This window comes from Gossypium hirsutum, chromosome A08, assembly GCF_007990345.1.
Source record: "Gossypium hirsutum isolate 1008001.06 chromosome A08, Gossypium_hirsutum_v2.1, whole genome shotgun sequence".
Lineage (NCBI taxonomy): Eukaryota > Viridiplantae > Streptophyta > Magnoliopsida > Malvales > Malvaceae > Gossypium > Gossypium hirsutum.
In genome coordinates, this window is record NC_053431.1 from 115,825,212 (window position 1) to 115,849,321 (window position 24,110).

At 34.5% G+C, this 24,110-nt stretch overlaps 1 protein-coding gene across 1 annotated transcript; it reads left to right on the forward strand.

Moving 5' to 3' along the window:
* Positions 1 to 14,467: 14,467 nt before the first annotated feature.
* LOC107931737 (auxin-responsive protein SAUR36) lies at positions 14,468 to 15,557 on the forward strand. The gene has a single exon (XM_016863670.2). The coding sequence runs from the start codon at positions 14,949 to 14,951 to the stop codon at positions 15,438 to 15,440; it is 492 nt and encodes a 163-aa protein (XP_016719159.1). The 5' UTR covers positions 14,468 to 14,948; the 3' UTR covers positions 15,441 to 15,557.
* Positions 15,558 to 24,110: the final 8,553 nt, after the last annotated feature.

The window sequence follows — 24,110 nt, forward strand, 5'->3', positions numbered from 1 at the left end:
ACCACTCTGGCTACAGGTTCAAACGTTTCATAATAGCCTGAATCCTTTGACTAGACAGATGATTGACGCAGCTGCTGGTGGAACTATCAATAATAAGACACCTGAGGATGCTTATGAATTTATAGAAGAGATGTCACTGAATAATTATCAGTAGCATGTCATATGGACAAAGCCAACAAAAATAGCCGGCGTTTTTAACGCCGATTCAGTCACCATACTCTCTAATCAGGTAGAACTTTTGAATAGAAAAATTGACGGTTTTCTTGGTTCTTCATAGGTTCACCCAGTAAAGCAGTGCGAAGCAAGTGGAGGTGGATCAAGCAATTCAGAATACCCACCCTATGGCCACAACATGGAGAATGAGCAGTTAAATTACATGGGTAATAATCCTCGATCTCAAAATAATCTTATAGTAACACTTATAATGTAGGTTGGAGGAACCACCCAAATTTTTCATGGGGAGGCCAAAGGAATCAGAGACCACCACCTCCAGGCCTCCAACAACCACCCTACCAACAAGAGAAAAAGCCAAAGCTTGAGGAGATGCTAACAAAATTCATCTCAGTGTCAGAAACTCATTTTCAGAGTACCGAGACAACACTTAAGAATTAACAAGCATTGATCCAAGGGCTCGAAGCTCAGATAGGATAGCTCACCAAATTAATATCTGAATGACCACAAGGTAGCTTGCCGAGTAACACTGAATCTAACCCAAGCGAAAAACTCAACGCAATTATCATCCAAGACAAGGAAGGGTTAGTGGAACCAGAACCAGAACCGAGACAAGGAATTGTGGTAAGTAAAAGCAGAGGTGAGAAAGACCACAGTGAACAAACACCAGTAAGTAAAGAGTACAAACCTAGTGTGCCATATCCCAATGCGACAAGAAAAGACCGCACAGACGAACAATTAGGTAAATTCCTTAAATTATTAAAGAAATTACATATTAACTTACCATTTATTGAAGCTCTTTCACAGATGCCAAACGCAGTCAAATTCTTAAAGGAGCTTTTAACAAATAAGCGGAAGTTGGATGAAGCGTCGCATGTAGAGCTAAATGCGGTTTGCTCAGCCATACTAAAAAAAACCGTTGGCCAACAAATTAAAAGATCCAGGGAGTTTTATGATTTCTTGTTTAATTGGTAGCTTAGATGTTAATAATGCTTTGGCTGATTTAAGGGCTAGTATCAATGTCATACCTTACAAAATGTTTAAGCAATTAGGTATTGGGAAACCCAAACAAACTAGGATGAGTATTCAATTAGCTGATAAAATAATCAGATTTCCTAGGGGTATTATTGAAGATGTACTCGTTAAAATTGACAAATTTATATTCCCAGTTGATTTCGTTGTTCTAGACATAGAAGAGGATAGTAACGCTTTAATATTAGGGAGGCCCTTTTTAGCAACTGCTAGAACAATAATTGATGCTAGCATAGGTAAACTTACACTTCATGTGGGGAATGAAACAATCACCCTTCAAGCTCATAATTCGAGTAACACATCGAAAATTAAAGGTGGTAGTATAAATCATACTATTAAAACTGATTATGTGGTGAAACCTTCCTGGCAGGAAACAGGTTCAAAGAACAAACCTGAGCCATATTCAAGCAACAACAAAGGACCTATCTATGAAGAACGAAGGCTACAAATTGAGGAACTAAATGAATGACAGGCACATAAACTAAAAACACACGATAAACCAAAACCACGCCATGACAAGCTAAATTTTTCCCCAAATCAACTTAAGGTTGGACACAAAGTGCTATTAGATGCAGCAGACCCTCGTATTACCACTTCTGAACCAAATGAAGAAATCCCTCTTCTGGTACTTAGCATTTTTCCATACGGTACAGTCGAGGTAATTCATCCCAAATTCGGCTTGTTCAAGGTAAATAGTACTCGTCTTAACCCTTACTTTGATAAATCTGAAAGTAGGGATGAGGAGTGTAAACTCCTCGAACCACCATGACCACGCAACAAGAAAGGTAAGTCGAGCTTAGACTATAAATAAGTGTTTCTCGGGAGGCAACCCGAGCACTAACAGTATTGATTTCTTTAAAAATTTAGTTTTTAACATCTATTCACTAACTGAGTCCTTGAAACATAGGTTTTCTAATCCACACGGCCAGGCACACGGGCATACCTTAGGCCATGCTCACACCAGGAGAGGAGACACAGCCGTGCGATACGGTCGTATAAAAATATGGCAAATTTTTTCTTAAACACGGGATGTGATAAGTAACCATGACCGTGCGACGTGGCTGTGGGTGGGTCTGTCAAAACAACACAGGCGTGTGACACGCTCATGTCGAGAAACTGTGATTGAAACTGAGAATCTAGCATGGGCGTGCGACACGCCCGTGCCCACCACCCGTGCTCAAGACTGATAAAACAACACAGGCGTACACCTATACACACAGGCATGGGAGAAGCAAACGAAGTAGAACACGGTCGTGCGACACGGCAGTGTGCATCGACACGCCCAAAGAACACGGGCCTGTGACAAATTTAAGGCCCGCCCAAATTCAAAATCATGAAACACACCGGCTAAAATGAGGGCACACGAGCGTGCCTCATGGCCATGCGCCTTTAAATCTATATAAACCCCTCACTATTCATCACCTCCTTCCCTAAAATCCCTAACCCTAGCCGCTGCAACTTCACACGTCCTACCTGCCACGCCCGTGCGTCGACCACAGCACCACCTTTGACGACCCAAAGCTCTTCCTTCTTGCATTTGTTTACTATTTTCTCTCTATCCTCTTCAAATATTTTACTTATTTTGTGATTATTTTTGTTTTATTTGATTGTTTTTGAGTAAATGTTCATAGTTATAATAATACTTATGCTTTTTGTTAGAAATTTTTTATTTTAGTCAATACATTAGGATATATTCATCCATTTCTTTTTGTATTTCCATGGATTTCATGCTTACCCACACCATATTTTCATATTATCCAACCCGCATGCATTCATTCCCTAGATATTTCTATTTGCATGACTCTCGTAGTCCTATTCATAATAATGACTTGATATATTTGCTTTGGTTGTTTTAGTCTAGTACGTGAGCCCCATGAAATATTCTTATTTAGTTTTAATACGCGTACATTCTTGGGGAGTATTTAACTTCAACTCTTCATTGCAGGTATACAATGTCAACCTCACGTGGTAAGAAGACCACTGTCCCTGCCTCGAAGAAGAGGAAAAGAGCAACGTTATCCTCAAGTCCTAACACGGAGATTAGGCACCCGTTCCTCCAGTTTCCCTTGGGACCCCAAGAGGAACTATTTCAGATATTACTGGCCCGACCTCTAAGTGTGGGCCGCTGCATTGACTGGGCCGCACTTGAACAAATTCAAATGGATGACGCAGTCCGAGCCCTCCTAACGACTGAACTATGGGAGCTCTTCTTTGAGATCATCGAGTCGACGTACCTCGAGCTCACAATGGAACCCTACTCGACCTTCCATTTTCAGGTTATCATGACAAACTTCGACGATCCTGGAACGATCCAGTTCTGCCTTGGTGGTCTAGTGCGCCAGTTGAGCTTACCGAAGTTTGAAATTGCGCTAGGGCTGTACACGGAGGAGTTCATGGACGACAATAAACTCGAAACCCTCCATCACCACATCTACTACTCTCCCTCAAAGTACTGGAAGAACCTCGTCCTTGCCTCGACCACCAATGATCCTAGCCGCTCTAAGGCATCAGCCCTTGCCCCATCCCTGCGATACCTACACGACATCTTGGCCCACACTCTGACAGGACGGCGAGAGAGCACCGGCATCGTCAACACTCACAATGCCTATTTCTTGTAGAGCATGGCGAACGGGCACATCTTCGACCTTACCTTTTTCATTGCCCTCACCATCTACCATCAGACGGAACGGCATAGGAGAGGGGTCATCTCTATCGGGCCCTATGTGACTCGATTGGCTCTGCACTTTGGGCTCCTCAACACAGCGGCACAATCATCCTCCCTCACTCTCATCGGCCAGATGTCCCCACAGGGCATCTCGAGCATGCTACATATTAGGATGATCAAGAAACGACATGGAACCTACCCTCCTCAGTACTGCCTCATCTAGTCCACCGAGGAGGAGGACCCAGAGGACATTACTGATGATGTCCTTCCACATCATGAGGACCCACCGTTTCAGCCACCACCTATCCATCATCCAGTCCATGCGGTGGCTTCATACTCTGACATCTCTGAGCGCCTTACTCAATTTGAACAGTAGTGTTTTCAGCGTTTTGATCACATTGATGCTATTCTTCATCAGATTTGTCAACACATTCACATCTCATCGCCACTACCACATTACGAACTATCTGGCTATGACGATATTTAAAGACTTTTTATTTATCTTCTTTAAGTACTTTTCATTTTATTTTCCTTTAATATATTTTAATTTTAAGTTCTATAATTTTTATTGAATAATTTATAGTTTTGGCTATTTCATTACGAGTAATTATGCTTCCTTATATTTCCTAAAGAGTTCTTGATTTTATCACAGTTATAAAGAGCTCCAAAGCTTATCATCACCTAGGAACTAAAAACACCACTGAAAAAGGTTCTCCACGACTATCATGTCCTGCTCGACCATGACCATAGCTACTACCAGATATAATATTCTTTTGGCGTAGGACTTATGAACTAATGAACCTCTACCACCACCGGAGTATCCTCCTTCACTCTCATCATTGCCTTGACCGATTATTCTCCATAACTCCAATTCAAGGAGTTCATTCATCATTCAAGAAGTTTCACTTCTCTCCCTATCTTATGATTATATATCTATATTTTTCAATATCTTTATCTTTATACATTGAGGGCAATGTACATCTTAAGTGTGGGGGGTCTTTTATATCATTATCAGAAATCCCTGAATTTTTTCTTGTTCTTATGTAATCTTCTCATACCACAATTAGAATGAATTTTGATTAAGTTATGATTTTTATTGATATGTCTAAAATTAAAACATAGGCACTTATGCATTGATCATTTAAACTTTAAGACATTAGGGAATCAAGCATGATAAGTTGATTTTTTTTTAGAATTAAAAATTTTTAGGTTGTTTCGCCCAGTTTAGATATTATCTTGAGTTGAAATTTACAAGTTTAAACATTAAAAAGCCATAATTTTGTGAGATTTTGAGCCTTTAGAGCATATGTTATTTCTTTCATGCTCACTTTTATTATGAGTGCATCAGTATTGATTTGTTATTTTAGAACTTGCTTGATTATGCATTTCAAGACCACACCATTTTATTTGATATGTCGAGAGGATAAAGGCACTTAAGTTTAACCCACTCACTCTACAAAAGCCTACCTTCATAATTAACCCTTAGTGATCCCCTTTGAGCCTAACAAGCCATTAATTGATTTACCCTCAATATTAACCCATAACTCATTATTGTTGAAATCCCGTAATTTGATCCCTATTTTTGTCGAGATTTGATTTCAACTAATTGCTTAGCTATGTTTTATTCTTTGTTGCAATAATTAAGTTCTATGTTATTTAACTTGTTCTTAAAAAAAATCCTTACATACATATTAGTAGTAATTTGTCGATTTTTGAGTTTGAGTGTTAATTTCATATTCTGAGAAGAAGCTCACTTGTATTCAATTGATAATTAGTTATTTTTCTAGTTAGGTGATTTCTTCAATTTAATCTTGATTTTAACATTTTCTTTCAGCTTGTGACCATACCCCCAACCAAAGCCACATTACAACTCTCTAAAGACCTTTTTGATTGATGTATCATCTCAATATATAGTGGTGGAGATTTGATTTTCATGCAAGCCTATGGTAATAACTTTTCATATTGACTAATGAGTGCTTTATTTGATGTCATTAAACACCTTGAGTGATTTGAGTGAATCTTTAGTGAGGATGTTAAACTCTATGATTGATAAACCGTAATTTATACATATTTCTATCCCATGCTTAGCACATTTTATGGATGATTTTTCCTTAAAATTGGTGAATTCGACGCTCCTAATGTCTTAATTTAATGTTTTATACTTAGGTGAGCATAAAAGAGTGAAAGGAACGAAAAACGGGCCAAAAATGGAGAAAATGGGCTAACGTATGAAATCAACACAGCCTGGACTTCCTCACACGGGCAGACCGCACGGCCGTGTCCCTTTGGAAAGGTCAAAGCACGATTTACATAGGTAGATCACACGCCCGTGCCCATTTAACAGCCTTGACCATGGCCTTAAGCAATAGCGCACGGGCGTGTCACACGGGCGTGTCCTTGCCGAGCCCAAGTTTAGTCCAATTCGGAAAAGGCCAATTTTGAAGGCTGTTAGGCATTCCAAAGCCTATTTAAACACCTAAGGAGGAACTTAGACAGGGGACACACAAGAGGAAGCAAGGAATTGCTCAAGGAAAGCCGATCGATCCATCTCAAAAGCCAGATTCACCATCAAGACTGAAGATCTCCCTTCAAATTCCCTCAGGAGTTTTGGGTTTTCTTATGTGTTGTTATTTTTATTCTTTTGAGATGTTTTCTTTCATTAGTATGAATTAAAACCCCTAAATACCTAAGGGGGATGAAACCTAAGACGAATCTTGTTATTATTATCTGAATTGTATGATAAATATTTGACTTGTTCTTAATTATGTGTTCTTAATTCTTGTTTTGATACTCCAGGATATTGATTCAAGTTAAGTTCTTATTTAGAGGAAGAATAGACTCTGTCTAAGAGTAAATTTGTTATAATTAAACGGAGTTGGTTACACGCCTAGAGATAGGGTGACAAGATTTTGTCGGATTAGGGTGAAACCTAATAAAGGGATCTATAAATTGAGTCAATGCAACCCTAGGGCATTAATTAGAAAGAGATTTCAATTATTCAATCTAGGGTTAGACGTTGTTAGTCTCGAGAGAGATAATAATATAACTTAGGGATCTCTACGGAACAAGTTGAATGAATAAATCGTCCGATTCAGAGTCAAATAACAAGTGAAGTCTAGGTGGATTTTTCTTTAGGTATTGTCTTAATCAATCAAGTTTTCCAAAAAGTATTTTCCCAAAATTTCTTTTTTGTGATTTCTTAGTTTAGTTAATTAGTTAGATAAACAAAACCCTTTTATTTTTTAGGCTAGATAATAAAAAGAAAGTTGATACTAGTACTTTTAGTTTCTTTGGGTTTGATAATCCGGTCTTGCTAAATCTATACTACTGTTCAATAGTTACACTTGCCTTCATCGTGATAATAGTTAGTTTCAAGAACGATTCATTATAAATATTTAAAACCTGTCACGAATATCACGTATCAGTGATATTTTGATCAAAGGTGATTACTTAGATGATGGGGGACAGCTGTGTTTTCATGATAAAATACTCAACTTGGAATGTTTGAAACTTTGATGTACTTTTAGTTGAATTTTCAATGTATGATTACTTATGGATTATTTTGAGATATTATTGATAGGAATTATAAATTGAGAAGATTTTATTTTGATTGTGAGTTGAGGATTTTGCTTGAGGACAAGCAAACGCTTAAGTGTGGGGGTATTTGATAAACCATAATTTATACATATTCTTATCCCATGCTTAGCACATTTATCGATGGTTTCTCCTTAAATTTGGTGAATTCGATGCTCCTAATTCTTTAATTTCATGTTTTATACTTAGGTGAGCATAGGAGAGTAAAAAGAGCGAGAAACGGGCCAAAAACAGAGAAAATAGACCCACATGGGAAATCAACACGGCCTAGACTTCCTCACACGGGTAATCCACACGGCCGTGTCCATTTGGCAAGATCGAAGCACGACTTACACGGGTAGATTACATGCCCGTGCCTATTTAACAGCCTTGACCACGGGCTGGAGCAATCGCACACGGGCGTGTCACACTGGCGTGTCCCTGTCAAGCCCAAGTATAGTCCTATTCGGAAAATGCCACTTTTGAGGGGCCTTAGGCATTCAAAAGCCTATTTAAACACCTGAGGAGGCACTAAGAAGGGATGCACGGAGTAGGAGGCAAGGAATTACTCAAGGGAAGCCGATTAATCCATCTCAGAAGCCGAATTCATCGTCAAGATTGAAGATCTCCCTTCAATTTCCATTCAGGGGCTTTAAGTTTTCTTTACGTTTTGTTATCTTTATTCTTTTAAGATGTTTTCTTTCATAAGTATGAATTAAACCCTCTAAATACCTAAGGGGAATGAAACCTAAGACAGATCTTGTTATTATTATCTGAATTGTATGATAAATATTTGAATTGTTCTTAATTATGTGTTCTTATTCTAGGATATTGATTCAAGTTAATGCTCTTATTCAGAGGAGGAAAAAACCCTGCCTAAGAGTAAATTTGTCGTAATTAAGCGGAGTTGATTGCACACCTAGATATAAGGTGATAAGACTTTGCCGGATTAGGGTGAAACCTAATAAGGGGATCCATAGGTCGAGTTAATGCAACACTAGGGCGTTAATTAGAAAGAGATTTCAATTAATCAACCTAGGGTTAGACGTTATTAGTCTCGAGAGAGATAATAGTATAACTTAGGGATTTCTACAGATCAAGTCAAATGAATAAATCGTCTGATTTAGAGTCAAATAACAAGTGAAGTCTAGGTGGATTTTTCCTTGGGTATTGTCTTAATAAATCGAATTTTCCCAAAATTTTTCCCCAATTTCTCTCTGTGCATCCTTAGTTTAGTTAATTAATTTAGATAAACAAACCCCTTAATTTTTAGGCTAGATAATAAAAAGGAAGTAATTACTAGTACTCCTGGTTCCTTTGGGTTCGACAATCCGGTCTTGCTAAAGCTATACTACTGTTCGATAGGTACACTTGCCTCCATCGTGATAATAGTTAGTTTTAAGAACGATTAATTATAAATCTTTAAAACCTGTCGCGAATATCACGTATCACTTGCCAAGTTATGTAGCTTGTTGTGTTTATTTGTAAAATGAGGTAAGTTTTTCTTAAATGCCTATGAACTTACTAAGAATTCAATATGCTTACCCCGTTTATCTTCCCTTTTCCTTGTAGATCATCTTGTGGAACATGTCAATCGGATTGACTCGAAGCTCACATTATCCTATTACAGAATCAATAGCTTTTTGGTCATTTGAGTCTTGAGTTGTGGCATGTATATACATAGAATGTTTTCAAGTTATTTTTATGCATATATTTATATAAGATGTAGTAAGTTGAATCATGTTATGCTATGTTATCAATTGATGCTTTTGAATTGACATATTTTGACTTATATATATTTGAGATGTATGGTGTATGAATTTACATGATTTAAGATAAGGTGATATAGGTAAAAATGGAATGGATTAACTTGTTGAATATGTGATATTTGGTATTGAATTGTTTAAGTTCAAATGATGTATATCTAAAGAAGGTTTTGATAGAAACTTGAGTATAGTTGATTGAATTCTTTGTAAGCTTTTGGTATTGTTTTGATTCAAAGAAAAGTTTGGTATTAGTTGAATTTGTGAACAGGTTTGGAGTAAGAAATAGGTACCTTATTACCTAAATTTGACCAAAATTGTATGTCACGTCACGACGAGCTTCGGACCTCAAGCCACGGCGTGACGAGGAATTTCATCATCGCGACAAGGAGGCCTTGGGCCAAGTGAATATGTTACTCGCAACAAGGAGGCCTTGGGCCAAGTCAATATGTCACGTCACGACGAGGAACCCCCTCATGTTGCGACATCAAGCTGAAGTTTTGCAAGTTTTACAAATTAGTCCTTATTCAATCTTGGGTTAACTTTAAAGCATTTGTATGCTCGTATAAGACCCAAAAAGGGTTGTTCATGATATCTAATGTTTGTAATGCTACTGTTTGCATGATTGATGATTCAAAATGATTGTTTTACTGTGAATTTGATGGAAGTTGCTTCGACAACAATTGTAGCGTCTTGTAGGTTAGACTCAACTTTTAGGTCGGACGAAGGGCATTATAGAAAGGCTGATTAGAAATCTCACATAATCCTACATAAAACTTAGATATAGTTTCATTGTCAAACATTTTCAAATTTTCAAACTCATTGTTAAAATCTGAAGTTTTGACATGCGTACGACATCATTTTCTTAATGTTGGTTTTTGAAGATTGTTCATGCCTTTTTTGCATATATACAAAAATGAATTTAAGTTGGTCTAAGTTAACTCTACTGCAAATGACACTTAGGGCTTGTGAATTTTCATGAGAAGCCTTTCTTTCTACATTAATGTATTTGCTTCTTTCTTTAGGGAATGTGATGCCATCAACAGTAGATTTAGTGGGTCAAGTCCACCTATATTCAATAACTTCCTAAGTTGTTTCAGTGACAAACAAAGTGAAAGCCCTAATATGAGCCTTCCAATAAGCATAGTTTGTTGAGACAAGTAGCAACTGAGGTCGAGTATCATGGATTCCGTGGTCGTTAATTGAACAAAGGATCACCTTCAAATAACTTTTAAAGCTCTCTGTGATACCAATCGAAAATAATAAGTCTGCAGATATGATAAATAAATTTTTCTTAACATTCATTGCATCAACAGTTAGAACAAAAATATGCAACAACAAAAAATAAGAGCAGAAAAGAATCGACACAATTGATATCTACTAACGCAGTTTAGACACAACAGTCTTACATTTGTAGAGCATTGTCTAGTGAATGATTTTATTTTATTCAACAATCATCCAAATCACCTATTGGCTTAAGTCTAGTCTACCCTTACACAAAGAAGTAATTGTAGCCCCAATTGTCACAAACCACTCACCTAAATACTTAACAATACAATCAGTAAACTCTCTAAAGAAAACCTAAAAGAGTGTCACAAAATAACCACAAGAATACAGTAAAGTTGTTGACAAAGACACTCAAAAATTGCTCCCAAAATTACACCACAAGTAGCCTATTTATAGGTTGATACAAGAGTTCATCCAACAGAGTTTTGATAGACTTTAAATTCCTATTTAAAATTTGAAATTATCCCATTAATTATCCTAAGTATTTATCACATAAAAGTCTTCCTAATTTAGTCTCCCTATTGCTCCAAAACTCTCTTGAATGAATTTGATATTTATCTTTTTAAAATAGCATCTTAATAATAAGATTTTCATGCTTGTCCAATCACCTCAAATAATTCGATTGGGAGTCTTAACACCTTAGTCGACCCATACTTCTAGTTTTGTCAAATATACGCGTTTACCTAGATCAAACTCAGCAGAAACAAAACTTATTTAAAACCCAAATTAATGATCCAGATAGAGAAACACATGGAACCAGCAGCAACAACTTTTTCAATAGAAATCATATGCAATTTGCAACGTTAAAATACTGATTAAAAACTCTCTCCACCAGTAATTCAACAATGAAATATATACAATACTACTAGTTTAAACTATATATATGGAAGACATCATACTGAAAATATTCAATTAGCAAGATTTTCAAACGTATTTTACATCGATCAACGTAAATTATATTAATATTATATATTTAGGTGAGTAGAATATTATTTGGAAGAATCATAGCAGATCTTAAGGTCCATGCACAGTGGAAGAACAACAAACTGGCAAATTTGTTGGTACCCTTTTGTCCATTGTCTATGCAAATTCATTATCTGGTGATTCTCAAACATAATTATCAATGTAAATTGTCGACTTTTGGCTTTGCAAATTTCGGAAAGTTTAATATAATGTAGCAGACAAACTTAATGAATGAATATTTTTTTCATACAATAAAATAATTTGATTCATTATCGTATAATAACTAATATAATAAAAGAATTGGCTGCATTTTATTTGTCACCATTGGAGCAGATTACATGTTGGGAGGAGGGGGAGTCCAAATATTCCAAAATTTATGGCAGCTAACTTTTAGCTTCGGATTCAAATATGGAAACCGGATTCAGTGGCTTAAAAGATTTGGATCTTTTCATGTCCAATTTGGTCTCGTTTTACTCTACTCACCTAGCTAGGTGGCAAAATCAAGGTAAAGTCTCTCACCAAATTTAAAGGGAAAAACTAGATTTAGTGGTAAAAAAGTTGGGATAATTGAAAATGATGAAAATTTGAGTTTAGATTTGGATAACTCAAATCTTCGTATCTCTTATTAACAAAAAAACAATTAACCTAAAGTAAATGTAAAATTGTCCCATTAAACGTCCCAGTAGAGAGAGAGAGTTTGATTTAAAAAAGTAGAAAAATAGTGCTCATTAGATCTTGATATGATATTAGTTGTGTGTGTGTTCTAATCAATTATTAGTAATTGTTTAAACCGATCAGTTAGCCAAGAAATTCTATTCCTGGGTGGCTGGCTCTCCTGGACAACATGGAGCCGCCATTGACCGTTTACTCCATCCTTGGCTCTTAATTTTTTTTTTGTTACTAATTTTAGATATGATAAAAATATATAAATAATTAAAACCTAAATATCATATCATATGAAAGTATCAACATAAAATGATTTTTGAATGTATTACAAATATATATTGTATAAAATACCAATGTATTAAAATTTTATTTTAATATATAATATTTATAAAAAAATTCTTTGATATCCATTAAAAATAATAAGTGATACTTTTGAGATCTTTGACAATAAATAAAACACTCTTTAATCTATAAAAGTATACAAAAGCTTTCCCAATGCATGGGATAGCTTAATTAAAGTGTAAGGAAAGCCAATTTTCAGTCAAGTAAGCGATGTTATTAGAATTCCATAAAAGGGTAATTTTGATATGTGAAATTAGATATTTTAATATTTTTATAATTTTTTTTAGATCAAAATGAATTTGTGTTTGTGTTATTTTTTTTATATTAAGTTTATACATTGCATATTAATAATTTATTTATACCGATTGTGTCATGTTTATGTATTCGTATTGTGTTAATGCTCTTCATCATATATAATTATATTCAATTTTTTTATTTAGAGTATTTTAAATTGCATATAATTTTACATGCTAATAATTCATTTTATGTAATTTTTAAAAAAATCATTATACTTAAATTCTAATATTTCCATATATACATGTCATTTTACTTTATTTTTTGCAATGTATTACATTTGTAATACCAAGTCGGGTATTGGTGTTACACTTTCAAAGATCAATAATCACGTTCAATTAACACAACGCTTCCATGTTCTTCAACATATGATTGAACACACCACATCAATGTCATTATTTTAATTTGATACCTTAATCACCGAAGGTGAACGAGGGATAGATTAACCTTTCATTTTGGACTTCATTATTGAAAACTGCAGTTTAAGATCTCATTTGAACAACTCTCGAAGCCCGCTATGATACCAATTGAAAAATCTCTCTTTGCACTTGAAAAATAGTTTCGTTCCAACTGTCATTAGAAGAAAAATGAACAGAAAGATTAAATGCAAAGTAACACAATGAGCAAAGTAAGAAAAGAATTAACACACGATATTTGTTAATGCAATTTAGGCACAACAGTCCTATGTTTGCAGAACATCACCCAGTGAATGATTATTTTATTCAATAATCGTCTGAGTCACATATTAACTTAAGTTCAACCTTACACAAAGAAGTAATTGCAGCCCCAATACCAACCCCAATAGTTACAAATCACTCTCCAAATACCTCACAATACAATCAATAAACCTCTCTCCAAATAATACCTAAAATAGTGTCACAAAATAATCACTAGAAAACATAGCAAAGCTGTCGACAAAGACACTTCAGAAACTGTTATTGATGTGCGGCACAAAACAACCTATTTATAGGCCTTTTCAAGTGATCAATCAACAATGTTTGAATAAGCTTTAAACTCTTATTTAAAAGCTAAAATTATCCATTAGTTATCTTGAGTATTTATCAACTAAAAGTCTTCATAAATCAGTCTTCTAACAGCACAAAAACTCTCATAAAAGATAAACAGACTTTTATGCTTATCCAATTACCTCAAGCAATTCAATTGGGAATCTTTAAAGTCCTAGTCAAACCGTGCTTCATGTTTTGTCAAATATGTTACACTCAGGTAGATCAAACTAAGCATAAACGAAACCTATTCAAGGCCCAATCCAATGGCTCAAGTAGAGAAACAATTTCATTATAACAGGACATGGAACAAACAACAATAATTTTTCCAACAATGCTTATATATCGCGTTGTGTTCATTTTAATCATCGTGACATGATATGTTTTAATTATCATTAATATATCTTATTTCATGTTTCGATTCATTACATAATTTGTATAGTTTTATCATAGTAATTCAATTATTTATTTAAAAATGAAATCATTATAGTTGTGATAATACACATTGAACTTTTAGAGAGAAGAATATTGGTTCAAATCTTAGAGATAAAATTATTGATAGAGGTAATCATAAACCTAAAAATAAATTATAAAAGGCTTTTAAAAAATATACAAAAAAATTATTTAATTTCACGAAGTGAAGCAAATAGACATATTTTAATATATATAGTAAATAACTCAATATGAAACTCATCCTATCCATAAAAAAGTTAAGGTTAGAATCCCGAAAATTATATGTAATACAAACTTGGCAACATCTTACAAGAAGAGACATTTTAATTTACTTTGTGTCGCACGCTCGAAAGGCATTACCGCATGCCTGGTGTCAACTGCCCACCAAAACTTTACCGTATCTTCTTTGCATCTCCCCTTGTCTCCCTGTTCTTACATTTTCGTATACTGACAACTCAAAAAGAGTTTCCTATATAAACATGGCTGAATTTTTCAATAATCTAAACTTATTCTCTTATCATGCTTCATTACTCGAATGCAACCATCCATCCATTGCCCAAGAAAACCACCGCTCACTTCTGCTTTCCACCCACCAAACCTCATTATAAACAACAGACCAAGAAACGAAACAGAGACATTGCTATTTAGACCCATTGTCTGAAAACGGACACCATTAGCGAGTTCGACGGAAACCCGTTTCTGAAATTCAGATTTTAGTATATTCCCTTGACAATTATGAAGAAAATTAGAGGGTTCAAGCTTGGACGCAAGCTAGTGAAGGTATGCAAATGCGTAAGCCGACCCGAAAGAAAAAACTGCATGAATAGTTTGTTGAGACCTCTGACACCAAGCTACAACCCGTTATCCAGAATCTGGTCTTTTGCGAAGTTTCTTCGAGGTGGAAGCAAGGAACTGAGTAGTTGGAAGCCGGATCCAGGTTATATCCAATTGGGTGAGAAGGGAGTGAAGCGGGTTGAGGTACCCAAGGGACATCTCGCAGTGTACGTTGGCGAATCAGAAGGTGAGACGAGGAGGGTGGTAGTGCCTGTGATTCATTTCAATCACCCGCTATTCGGGGAGCTGTTGGAGGAAGCGGAGCGGGTTTACGGGTTCAATCAATCCGGCCGGATCACTTTGCCTTGCGGGATTTCAGAGTTCGAGAAGGTTAAGATGAGAATTGCCGATTGGGATCATTGCCGACGGACACAACATCGTTGCTATTTGTAATGATATTTTCTTATATTGGTGGATTAAAATTTGGTTTTTCTACACAAAAAGAAAAATGTTTATCCAGTTTTGTGAATATTGGAAGTCAATGGGTTTTCTTTTCCCCTCTTTAGGCTCACCCTTTATTCCTATTCCTATTCCTAGAGTCAACATGAACAAAAAGTTGTCTAACTATTTATCCAGATTTATGTTGGACGTGATTTTTCATATAATTATTAAAAAATATTTAGAAATATAAAAAATTAAAATTATTAAGATTTATAAAAACTGTAAAATTTATTAAAAATAATAAAATATTTAAAATTGCAGTAAATATTCAAATTGGTAAACTAATTATCATCATCGAGATACAATTAATTTAAATATTTAATAATTATTATGATGAACTACTATAAATATAAAAAGATTGAAATGACAAATAACTAGAACAACAATGTAAAATTTAATAAAAGTTTTGCTTTAAACAATTGTTTGCCCCACATCTTATTCGGTGTAAAGTGGACCAATATACGAAGTATTTTACAAATTTGAAAAAAAAACATTTAAAGGAATTCGAGAATATAAATATTACTCACTGAAAAACAAAAAGTTATAAATTTTATTATTTTAGATTTGTGGTTTTGTAGGGATGATTTTAATTTTGATTATTTATTTTAAATTAATATTTATTTTTAAATATTTTTATTTTTTAAAATATTTTATAATTTTTTATAAATTTCAATCATTTTAAGTAATTTTCTATATTTTTAAAATAATTCTTATTATTATTTGAAAAATCATGTCCTTGACAAATGGTCTATTGTTGAGGCTTATCTTGAACATGATTTTTCAAATAATTATTGAAAAATATTTATTTTTATGATTTTTTAATTTTTTAGATATTGGTTGGTTTAGTAAAAATGTCATGTAAGGTACACATGGCATGCACATATCGTTGTCTACTTGTTTCGTCAACCACAACATCACTTAACAATAGAAATGGATGAAATCTTTAACGAAAGAATTAGTTTGCTCTTTTTAAAGACTAATTTGCACAATTTTTTTTAATATGATCAAAATGTAACTTGACTCCTAATACCAGTCGGAACGCTTCATTTTGATACTCACTCGGGACACTCAAAGCTAAATTTTGTTCTGCCCTAAATTTCGCTTTGTTCCAGTAGTTTTGATGTGTACCAGCAATTTTTGCCTATTCCAGCGAATATTGGACAAAACCAAAATACAGCTTAAAACAAAGCTAGAAAAACATAATAAAATAAGCCAAAATTTGACCTTTGACCCCCCCCCCCCCAAAATCATGAGAGAGAAATCTCAATTTTGACATTGGCTCTAATTTTAACTTAAGAAAAAAAAACCTAAGAAGCTTTTGTATTTGTTCCTTCGCGGCCCTTCCCTATTGCAGTGTTGCCCTTTTGTCACCTTTTTTCTACCACTCCTCCACAACCTAATCGGTACGTGAAGTAGCATAAACTTCATCTCTTCCTTGCCTTTTACCTTCTAATGAGTCTAGTCAACTTTTCTCATCATGTTCTTGTGATATGAAGATGGAAGTATCAGGGGTACGCCAATATTATGAATCTTCTTTAAGTCAAGGCTATGCTCCTATTTGACCTTTACCAAATACCAGAACTTGTTGGTATTTAGAATAAGGAACTTCAATAGTAAGGAAGTAGTTGCGCAAGCCGTGACGTGTGTGAAATATGTATGGATGGTGGAGGCTACAAGGGGAACGTGGCGGTTGCAATCATTGGCTAATGATGTGTGGTTGTCACCAAATGAAAGATGGGTGAAGCTAAACTCAAATGGGTCCGTGCGAGGAGGAAGTGCAGCTACTAAAGGAGTTTTGCGAGATCACTACGGAAATTTGTGTGGGTAATGCAAATAAATCCCACATTGGTTGTCTATAGGCTAATGAAAGGGTTTAAATATAGCCTTACTTATTATCCCCATTGAGTATTTGGGCTAAATGCCAAACACATGTGCGCTGTTGCCATTTGATTTGGTTGCTGTTCATGTTAACAGCACACCTTGTGTGTTTATTTTTGTATTATTTTTCAGAAAATAAAGAAAAATTCGGTCAAAGAAAATATATTTTTTGAACTATTTTTTCTCCATAGCTTCTATCATTCTTCTCATCTCCATCATTCTTCTTTCTCTAAAAGCTTTGTTATTTACAAAAAATTACATTAGAAGAAGTTATGTCTAGGAGTTTAGATTTCAAAAGGGACCATCTATGACCCCTCCAAACTTTCCTGAGAATTGATCCTAGTGTAGTTTTTTGAACCAAAATGTCCAACCAACTTATGTTCATCTTATTTCGCATAAATTTAAAAAAGAGAAATACCAATTGAGTTCCATCTTCCTCATTTGAGTGTACGAATTTGGAGGCACTATGTTAACCTTAGGGCCAACATTTATTTCAGATTACATTAATTAGGGCGAAATCACTTCTAAGGCAGTGGTTCTTCATGGCGCAATATTTATTTATTTATTTTCATTTATTATTTGTACTTGTCTGTTCTAACGTCTTTGTTTTACAAAAGTAATTTTCCAAAAATTTAGAAGTGATTTTTACTATTGTAAAAATAATGTCTCTCGTTGTTAACAAATACATCCCTGATCTACCCAAACTTAAACAAGTAGTGCACCTAATTAAAGATCCAGATGAGTGATTGCCACTATGGTCTCCAAGGTTAACATGGTAGAAAATGACACTGAGTGGATAGTAGACACAAGTGTTTCTAAACATTTCTGTGCGAACAGACGTTAACCGAATTTGAGAATGTTGACAAAGGTGAATAAGTCTACATGGGTGATTCGCGCAGTTCAGAAGTACTCGGCAAAGGAAAGATTTTACTTAAATTTACTTCTAGAAAAATACTTGCTTTAAATAATATTTTTTTATGTTCCTGTTTTACGTAAAAACTTGATTAGTGGTGGACCTCTAAATAAGGTAGGTATTAAACTAGTCTTTGAATTCGACAAAATTGTACTTTCCCATAACGGGAACTGTGTGGGAAAAAGTTACTTGAGTGGAAGGTTGTTTGTGATGGAGACTATGTTTAATTCTACTTCTGCTTACATTGTTGAGTCTTTCAATATGTGGCATGATAGATTAGGACACGTGAACTTTCACTCCCTTAAAATGCTTAAAGAGATAAAACTACTTTCTAATCTAGATAAAATGTGAAATCTGTGTTGAATCAAAGCATACTAGACCTCACTTCAAAGTTGTTGTTGATAGGAAGACTGTACTTTTAGAGTACATTCATACAGGTCTAGCATATTTTAGAAACATAGAGAGTAAAGGAGGAAAATGCTACTATATTACTTTTGTAGATGATTTTTCTAGATATGTAAAGGTTTATTTCTTTAGGTCAAAAATGAAGTTGATAAATCATTTCTTCTTTATAAAGTAGAAGTACAAATCAACTTCATAGGAGAAAAAAAAGGGTTAGATCTGATAGATGTATTGAATATAACACTAATTTCCTAAAAGAAGTATGTGAGAAACACGACATAATACATGAGACTAGTGCTCCTTATAATCTATAATAAAACGACATAGCTGAAAGAAAAAATAGAACTTTAAAAGAAATGATGGATGTCTTACTTCTAAGCTCTAACTTGCTTGACAATATGTGGGGGGGGAATGGAAAGGTTATGTCCCTAATATGCAATACTTGAAAGTGTAGGGGTGCTTAGCTAAAGTAGGTCTACTTGCTTTTAAAAAGAACACCATCAAGTCTAAAACTTTTGATGCAGTTTTTATTGGTTATGCTTTAAACAGTGCAGCATATAGATTTATGTCATTGCATAATCATTCTATTTGTGAATCTAGAGATGGTTTTCTTCAAAAACATTTTTCCTTTAAAGAAATCTGCTATAATACATGGCATATAATTAGATGAACTTGCTTATTCCTCTTCTAGTAAACATGCTAGGGATGCTCAATATGATGATGAACCTAGAAGGAATAAAAGATAGAAAATTGCAACTAGTTTTGGTCTTGACTTCTTTACTTCTTTTATAATTGAAATTGTTGACTTTGACTTAATAAGTGATTCCGTTGCTCATACTTTCCTAATAGATGAGGATCCAAAAACATATGATGAAGCTATAAAATCAATTGATGCTAATTTTTGGAGATATGTTGATAACGATGAGCTAGAATCTATTATGTCTAATCATACTTGGGAGTTAGTGGACTTGCCTAAAAGTTGTAAACCTATTAGTAATAAATGAGTTTTTAAAAAGAAATTTAGACCAGAGGAATCAATCCAAAGGTATAAGGAAAGACTAGTTGTAAAGGGATTTAATCAAAAATTTGGAGTTAATTTTTTTTATACATACTCTCCTGTTACTAAGATCTCAACCATTCGTGTTTTGTTTGTTTTAGCTTCTATTCACTACTCACTTGTACATCAAATGGATGTGAAGGCTGCTTTCTTGAATGGTTATTTAGATGAGGAGATCTGTATGGAGCAACCTTCAGGCCATGTGACATTTGGGAAAGAAAACAAAGCATGTAAACTCAAGAAGTCTCTATACGGTCTCAAACAAGCTTAAAAACAATGGTATGAGAAATTTCACAAAACTATCCTTAGTTATGGCTTTGTTGTCAATTATGTTGATGCATGTGTGTATTAAAAAATGTTTGGTTTAGATTGTGTTGTCATAAGTCTATATGTGGATGACTTATTGATTTTTAGTACACACATAGAAGCTATTAAGGAAGTAAAAAATTTCCTGTCAACCAAATTCAAAATGAATGACTTGGGAGAGGTAGATGTAATCTTAGAGGATTAAGGATACTGAATTAAATAGGGGATTTTCTTTAAACCAATCTCATTATATTGAGAAAGTGTTGAAGAAATTTAATAGTTTTAATGTAATACTTGTGAAAACTTCCTATGACCCTAACATACAACTAAAAGAGAATAAAGAGAAGAGTGTATCACAATATAAGCATGCTAAACTTATTGGGAGTATTATGTTTTTAATGAACTATACTCAACTAGATATTGCCTATGTTGTTAGTAGACTAAGTAAATATACCCATAACCCAAGTAGTGAACATTAGCATGCTCTTAAGCGTCTGCTTAAGTACCTCAAAGGTACAATGACTTAGGGATTGCAATTTGTTGGATACCCTGTAGTCCTAAAGGGGTACCGTGATGCAAACTAGGCATCTGCTAATGATGAGGTCAGCTCTACTAGTGGCTATGTGTTTACTTTGGGTGGAGTAGTCAATTCTTGAAAGTCTGCTAAACAGACGTGTGTTGCTCACTCCACCATGAAATCATAGTTTATAACTGTGACAGCCCTAATTTGGCCCTAGTCGGAAAGCGGTTTCGGGATCACAAAACCGAGTCCCAAAAATAATCAAATGTTATATTATGTGTTTATTTCATGTGAAAGTGCATGTGTGGAAATCCCATGCTTTGATTTTGCCATTTGTGAGTGAAATTATGAAATAGGACCTATGTGAAAATTTTTGAAAATGCTATAGGCTAATATGTAGTGGCCTAATAAATAGTAGTGCAAAATAGGAGGATTTGCATGTCAAACTCCCCATTTTATGTGTAGTGGCCGGCCATGGTGTTAATGGTAGACAACATGTGCAATTTTTTTTATTGAAGTTATGGCATAAGTATGGCACAAATAATATATGTTATTTTGTGTCATAAAATGTTTAGTAATAGAATAACAAAAAGGAAGAAAAGGAAGGTTTTTGTTCATTCTTGTTCATGAAAGCTGAAAATAGAAGAGAAATGAGAGGAAAAGAGCTCTTGAATGTTCGGTCACTTGGGGAAGAAAAATCCAAGGTAAGTTCATGGTAGTTTGCTTCTATCTTGATGTTCATGAGTTCTTCTTGATTCTACCCTAACTCATGAAGCATAATTTGATTTTTGGTTGTGTTGTGAGCATTCGGTCATGAATTAAAATGTAGGAAATGGTTGTTGTTTCATGTCATTTTGATGAAAAATGGAAGATAGGTGAAGTTGAGCCAAGCAAATGAGCATGCATGTGCCTTAGATGCTAAGGGAAAAATCGGCTAACATGTTGTGCTTTAAAATGATGAAATGAAGATTATGCTTAAGTAAAATTATAGATATGTGATGATTGATTGGTGATATGCATGTTTAAATAACATGCATGCAAGGTATGTGTGAAAGAGTGATTTGGTAATAAATCTGTTTGGGACAGCAGCAGTAATGTGATTTTGGAAAATCACCATAAATTGTGGGAGATGAGTTAGAAGCTGAATAAATTATGTAATTAAATATTAATGCGTCTAGTTTCTTATAAAACAAACCGTGTAAGCAAAATAATTTCCGATAATGAGATATTTGAAGTGATGTGGGACAGGGTCAGAATGACTTCTAGATCCTCTGTTCTGTTTTTATAAAATCGTTATAAATTGTACAAAAATGTTCATAAGATGAAATTTATATTCTTAGACTCCTCAATGAGTCTAGTTTCAAATTAAATAAACGATAACATATTTTGAATTCTGTACAATGAGAAATTTGATTCGTAGTGAGGAGTGGTCAGATTAGTCAAACAGTGAAATAGGGGAAATTTTAAGAAAAATCTGGTATTGATTGGCCAAACTAAAAATTCTTAAAATTTTATGGATGAAAGATATATGAGTCTATCTTCAGGGAAAATTAACGGCACTTGATTTGGAGTTTCGTAGCTCCAATTATAAATGATTTAGTGACTGTTGCTCAGGAAGACAACTTGCAGTGAAATTATGATTATGTGGTAAACATTGACAAAAATTTGTTAATGAGTTGCTTATTGATTTCTTATAAGCTTACTATGATCAGTAGGTGTGAAAGTCGAATATATATATGTATATATTATATTTTGAAAGTGATGCTCGAATAGTCGAATAATGACTAGTTTAAAATCTTTGAATTTAAGCTCAAGAGCATAGAGGGGCAAAATTCGGATAAGGGAAAAGAGAAAGTAATCGAATAGCCGTTGTAATCGTTCGGCAACATTCAAGGTAAGTTCTTAAGTGTTTAAGCTTGATTCCTTTTTATATGCCCAAGAGTTAAATTAATATGGAAAAGGGAATGTAAATTTTATTTAGTTAATGTGCCGAATATGTAATGATTTAAGATTATAAGCCGATTATGGCTATTATGCTTAAGTTGAATTGGATTTGGAAATTTGATGCACTAAATGAGTGTTACAATGAATAAACTGTGCCATATATGTGCTGGTGGAGATATCACGATTTGTGATTATTAAATACCTAAAGGAAACCATGATGTGTATAAAATTATTATTATTAGTCCTTTGTGGTAGCCGAATATGGCTTGGCACTAAAGTGATTAAATGTGAACTTCGATGAGGTAAGCTATTAAAAGTGTGGTGCTATAAGACTATGGGCTAATACGATATGTGGATTCGTTCCGTAAAGTAAATTATTAAGGTATGTGATACGTACTTATGCATGTTAAATCGATTGGAATTGAATCATGAATGTGAATTACGAAGCATAGGTAAAAATGCCTATGACATATATGTGAGTAAGGGTAAAACCATCGTAAATTATCGATAAGGATGGGCTATGTGCGGAACCATCTTATAATTGCTAATTTGAAAGGTTGTGTGTGAATCAGTGAGCAATATGTATATATTAGATGAATCGTGACCTTTTGGTTCTACTTGAATTAAGTTGTGCGATAAATAATTTATGTATATGGCTTATAGTCGAATGGTCACTATGGGTTAAGTTTGAATGGTGAAATGGATATGTGATATTTATGAATGACTTTTGAACCGAAATGTAAACGATGGTGTTCATATGGAGCTTATACCCGAATGTTGCAAATGACTACGAATGTGATATGTTGAATGAGATGTATTAATATATGATTAAATATGCATGATATTTGATGTGTATTTGGGTTAAATCCCGCAGGCTTTGTGCTGGTATTATATCCAGGATAAATCCCACAGGCCTAGTGCTTGTATTATATTATGGGCCTTCGTGCCTAGCAGGCTTAGTGCCGGCGATGTGTATTTGGGCCTTTGAGCCTAGCAGGCTTCGTGCCGGTGATGTGTATTCGGGCTTTCGTGCCTAGCAGGTTTCGTGCCGGTGATGTGTATTCTGGCCTTCGTGCCTAGCAGGCGTAATGCCGGTGAAATGATATGTTATGTGGATTCGGTGTTCCTTGTAAGATAAGTGTTTAGCCGAATGTTAAAGATGAAATGATAGTGTATTGTATCATGCTTATATGGCCTAATGGCAAGTATAACATGTTGGTAAAAATGCAATATGCTTTTATAATCAAATGATAAGTTTGAAATGAACGTGAGTGAAATGTTATGCATAAGCTATCAAATGCTAAGTGTGAAAATGAGATGAAAGAAAAGTGTTTGAGATGTATAATTATATACGTTCGAATGATGTTAGTACTTAATTGATATGAATATGTTATATGGAACTTGTTGACTTGATTATTCGGGCCTTTGAGCTTAGCAAACTATAATGCCGGTGAGATACTATTTGGGCCTTCGAGCTTAACAAGCTATAATGCCGGTGAACTGATATCGGGCCTCGAGCCTAACAGGCGAAATGCCGGTGATTTGAGAAAAGTCCATGACTAAGGTACCTCGTGTTAGGTTGACAAATGAATACATTCAGTA

Excerpts from the sequence above, each read along its gene's own strand:
- LOC107931737 (XM_016863670.2), top strand. The coding sequence starts at position 14,949 with ATGAAGAAAATTAGAGGGTTCAAGCTTGGACGCAAGCTAGTGAAGGTA.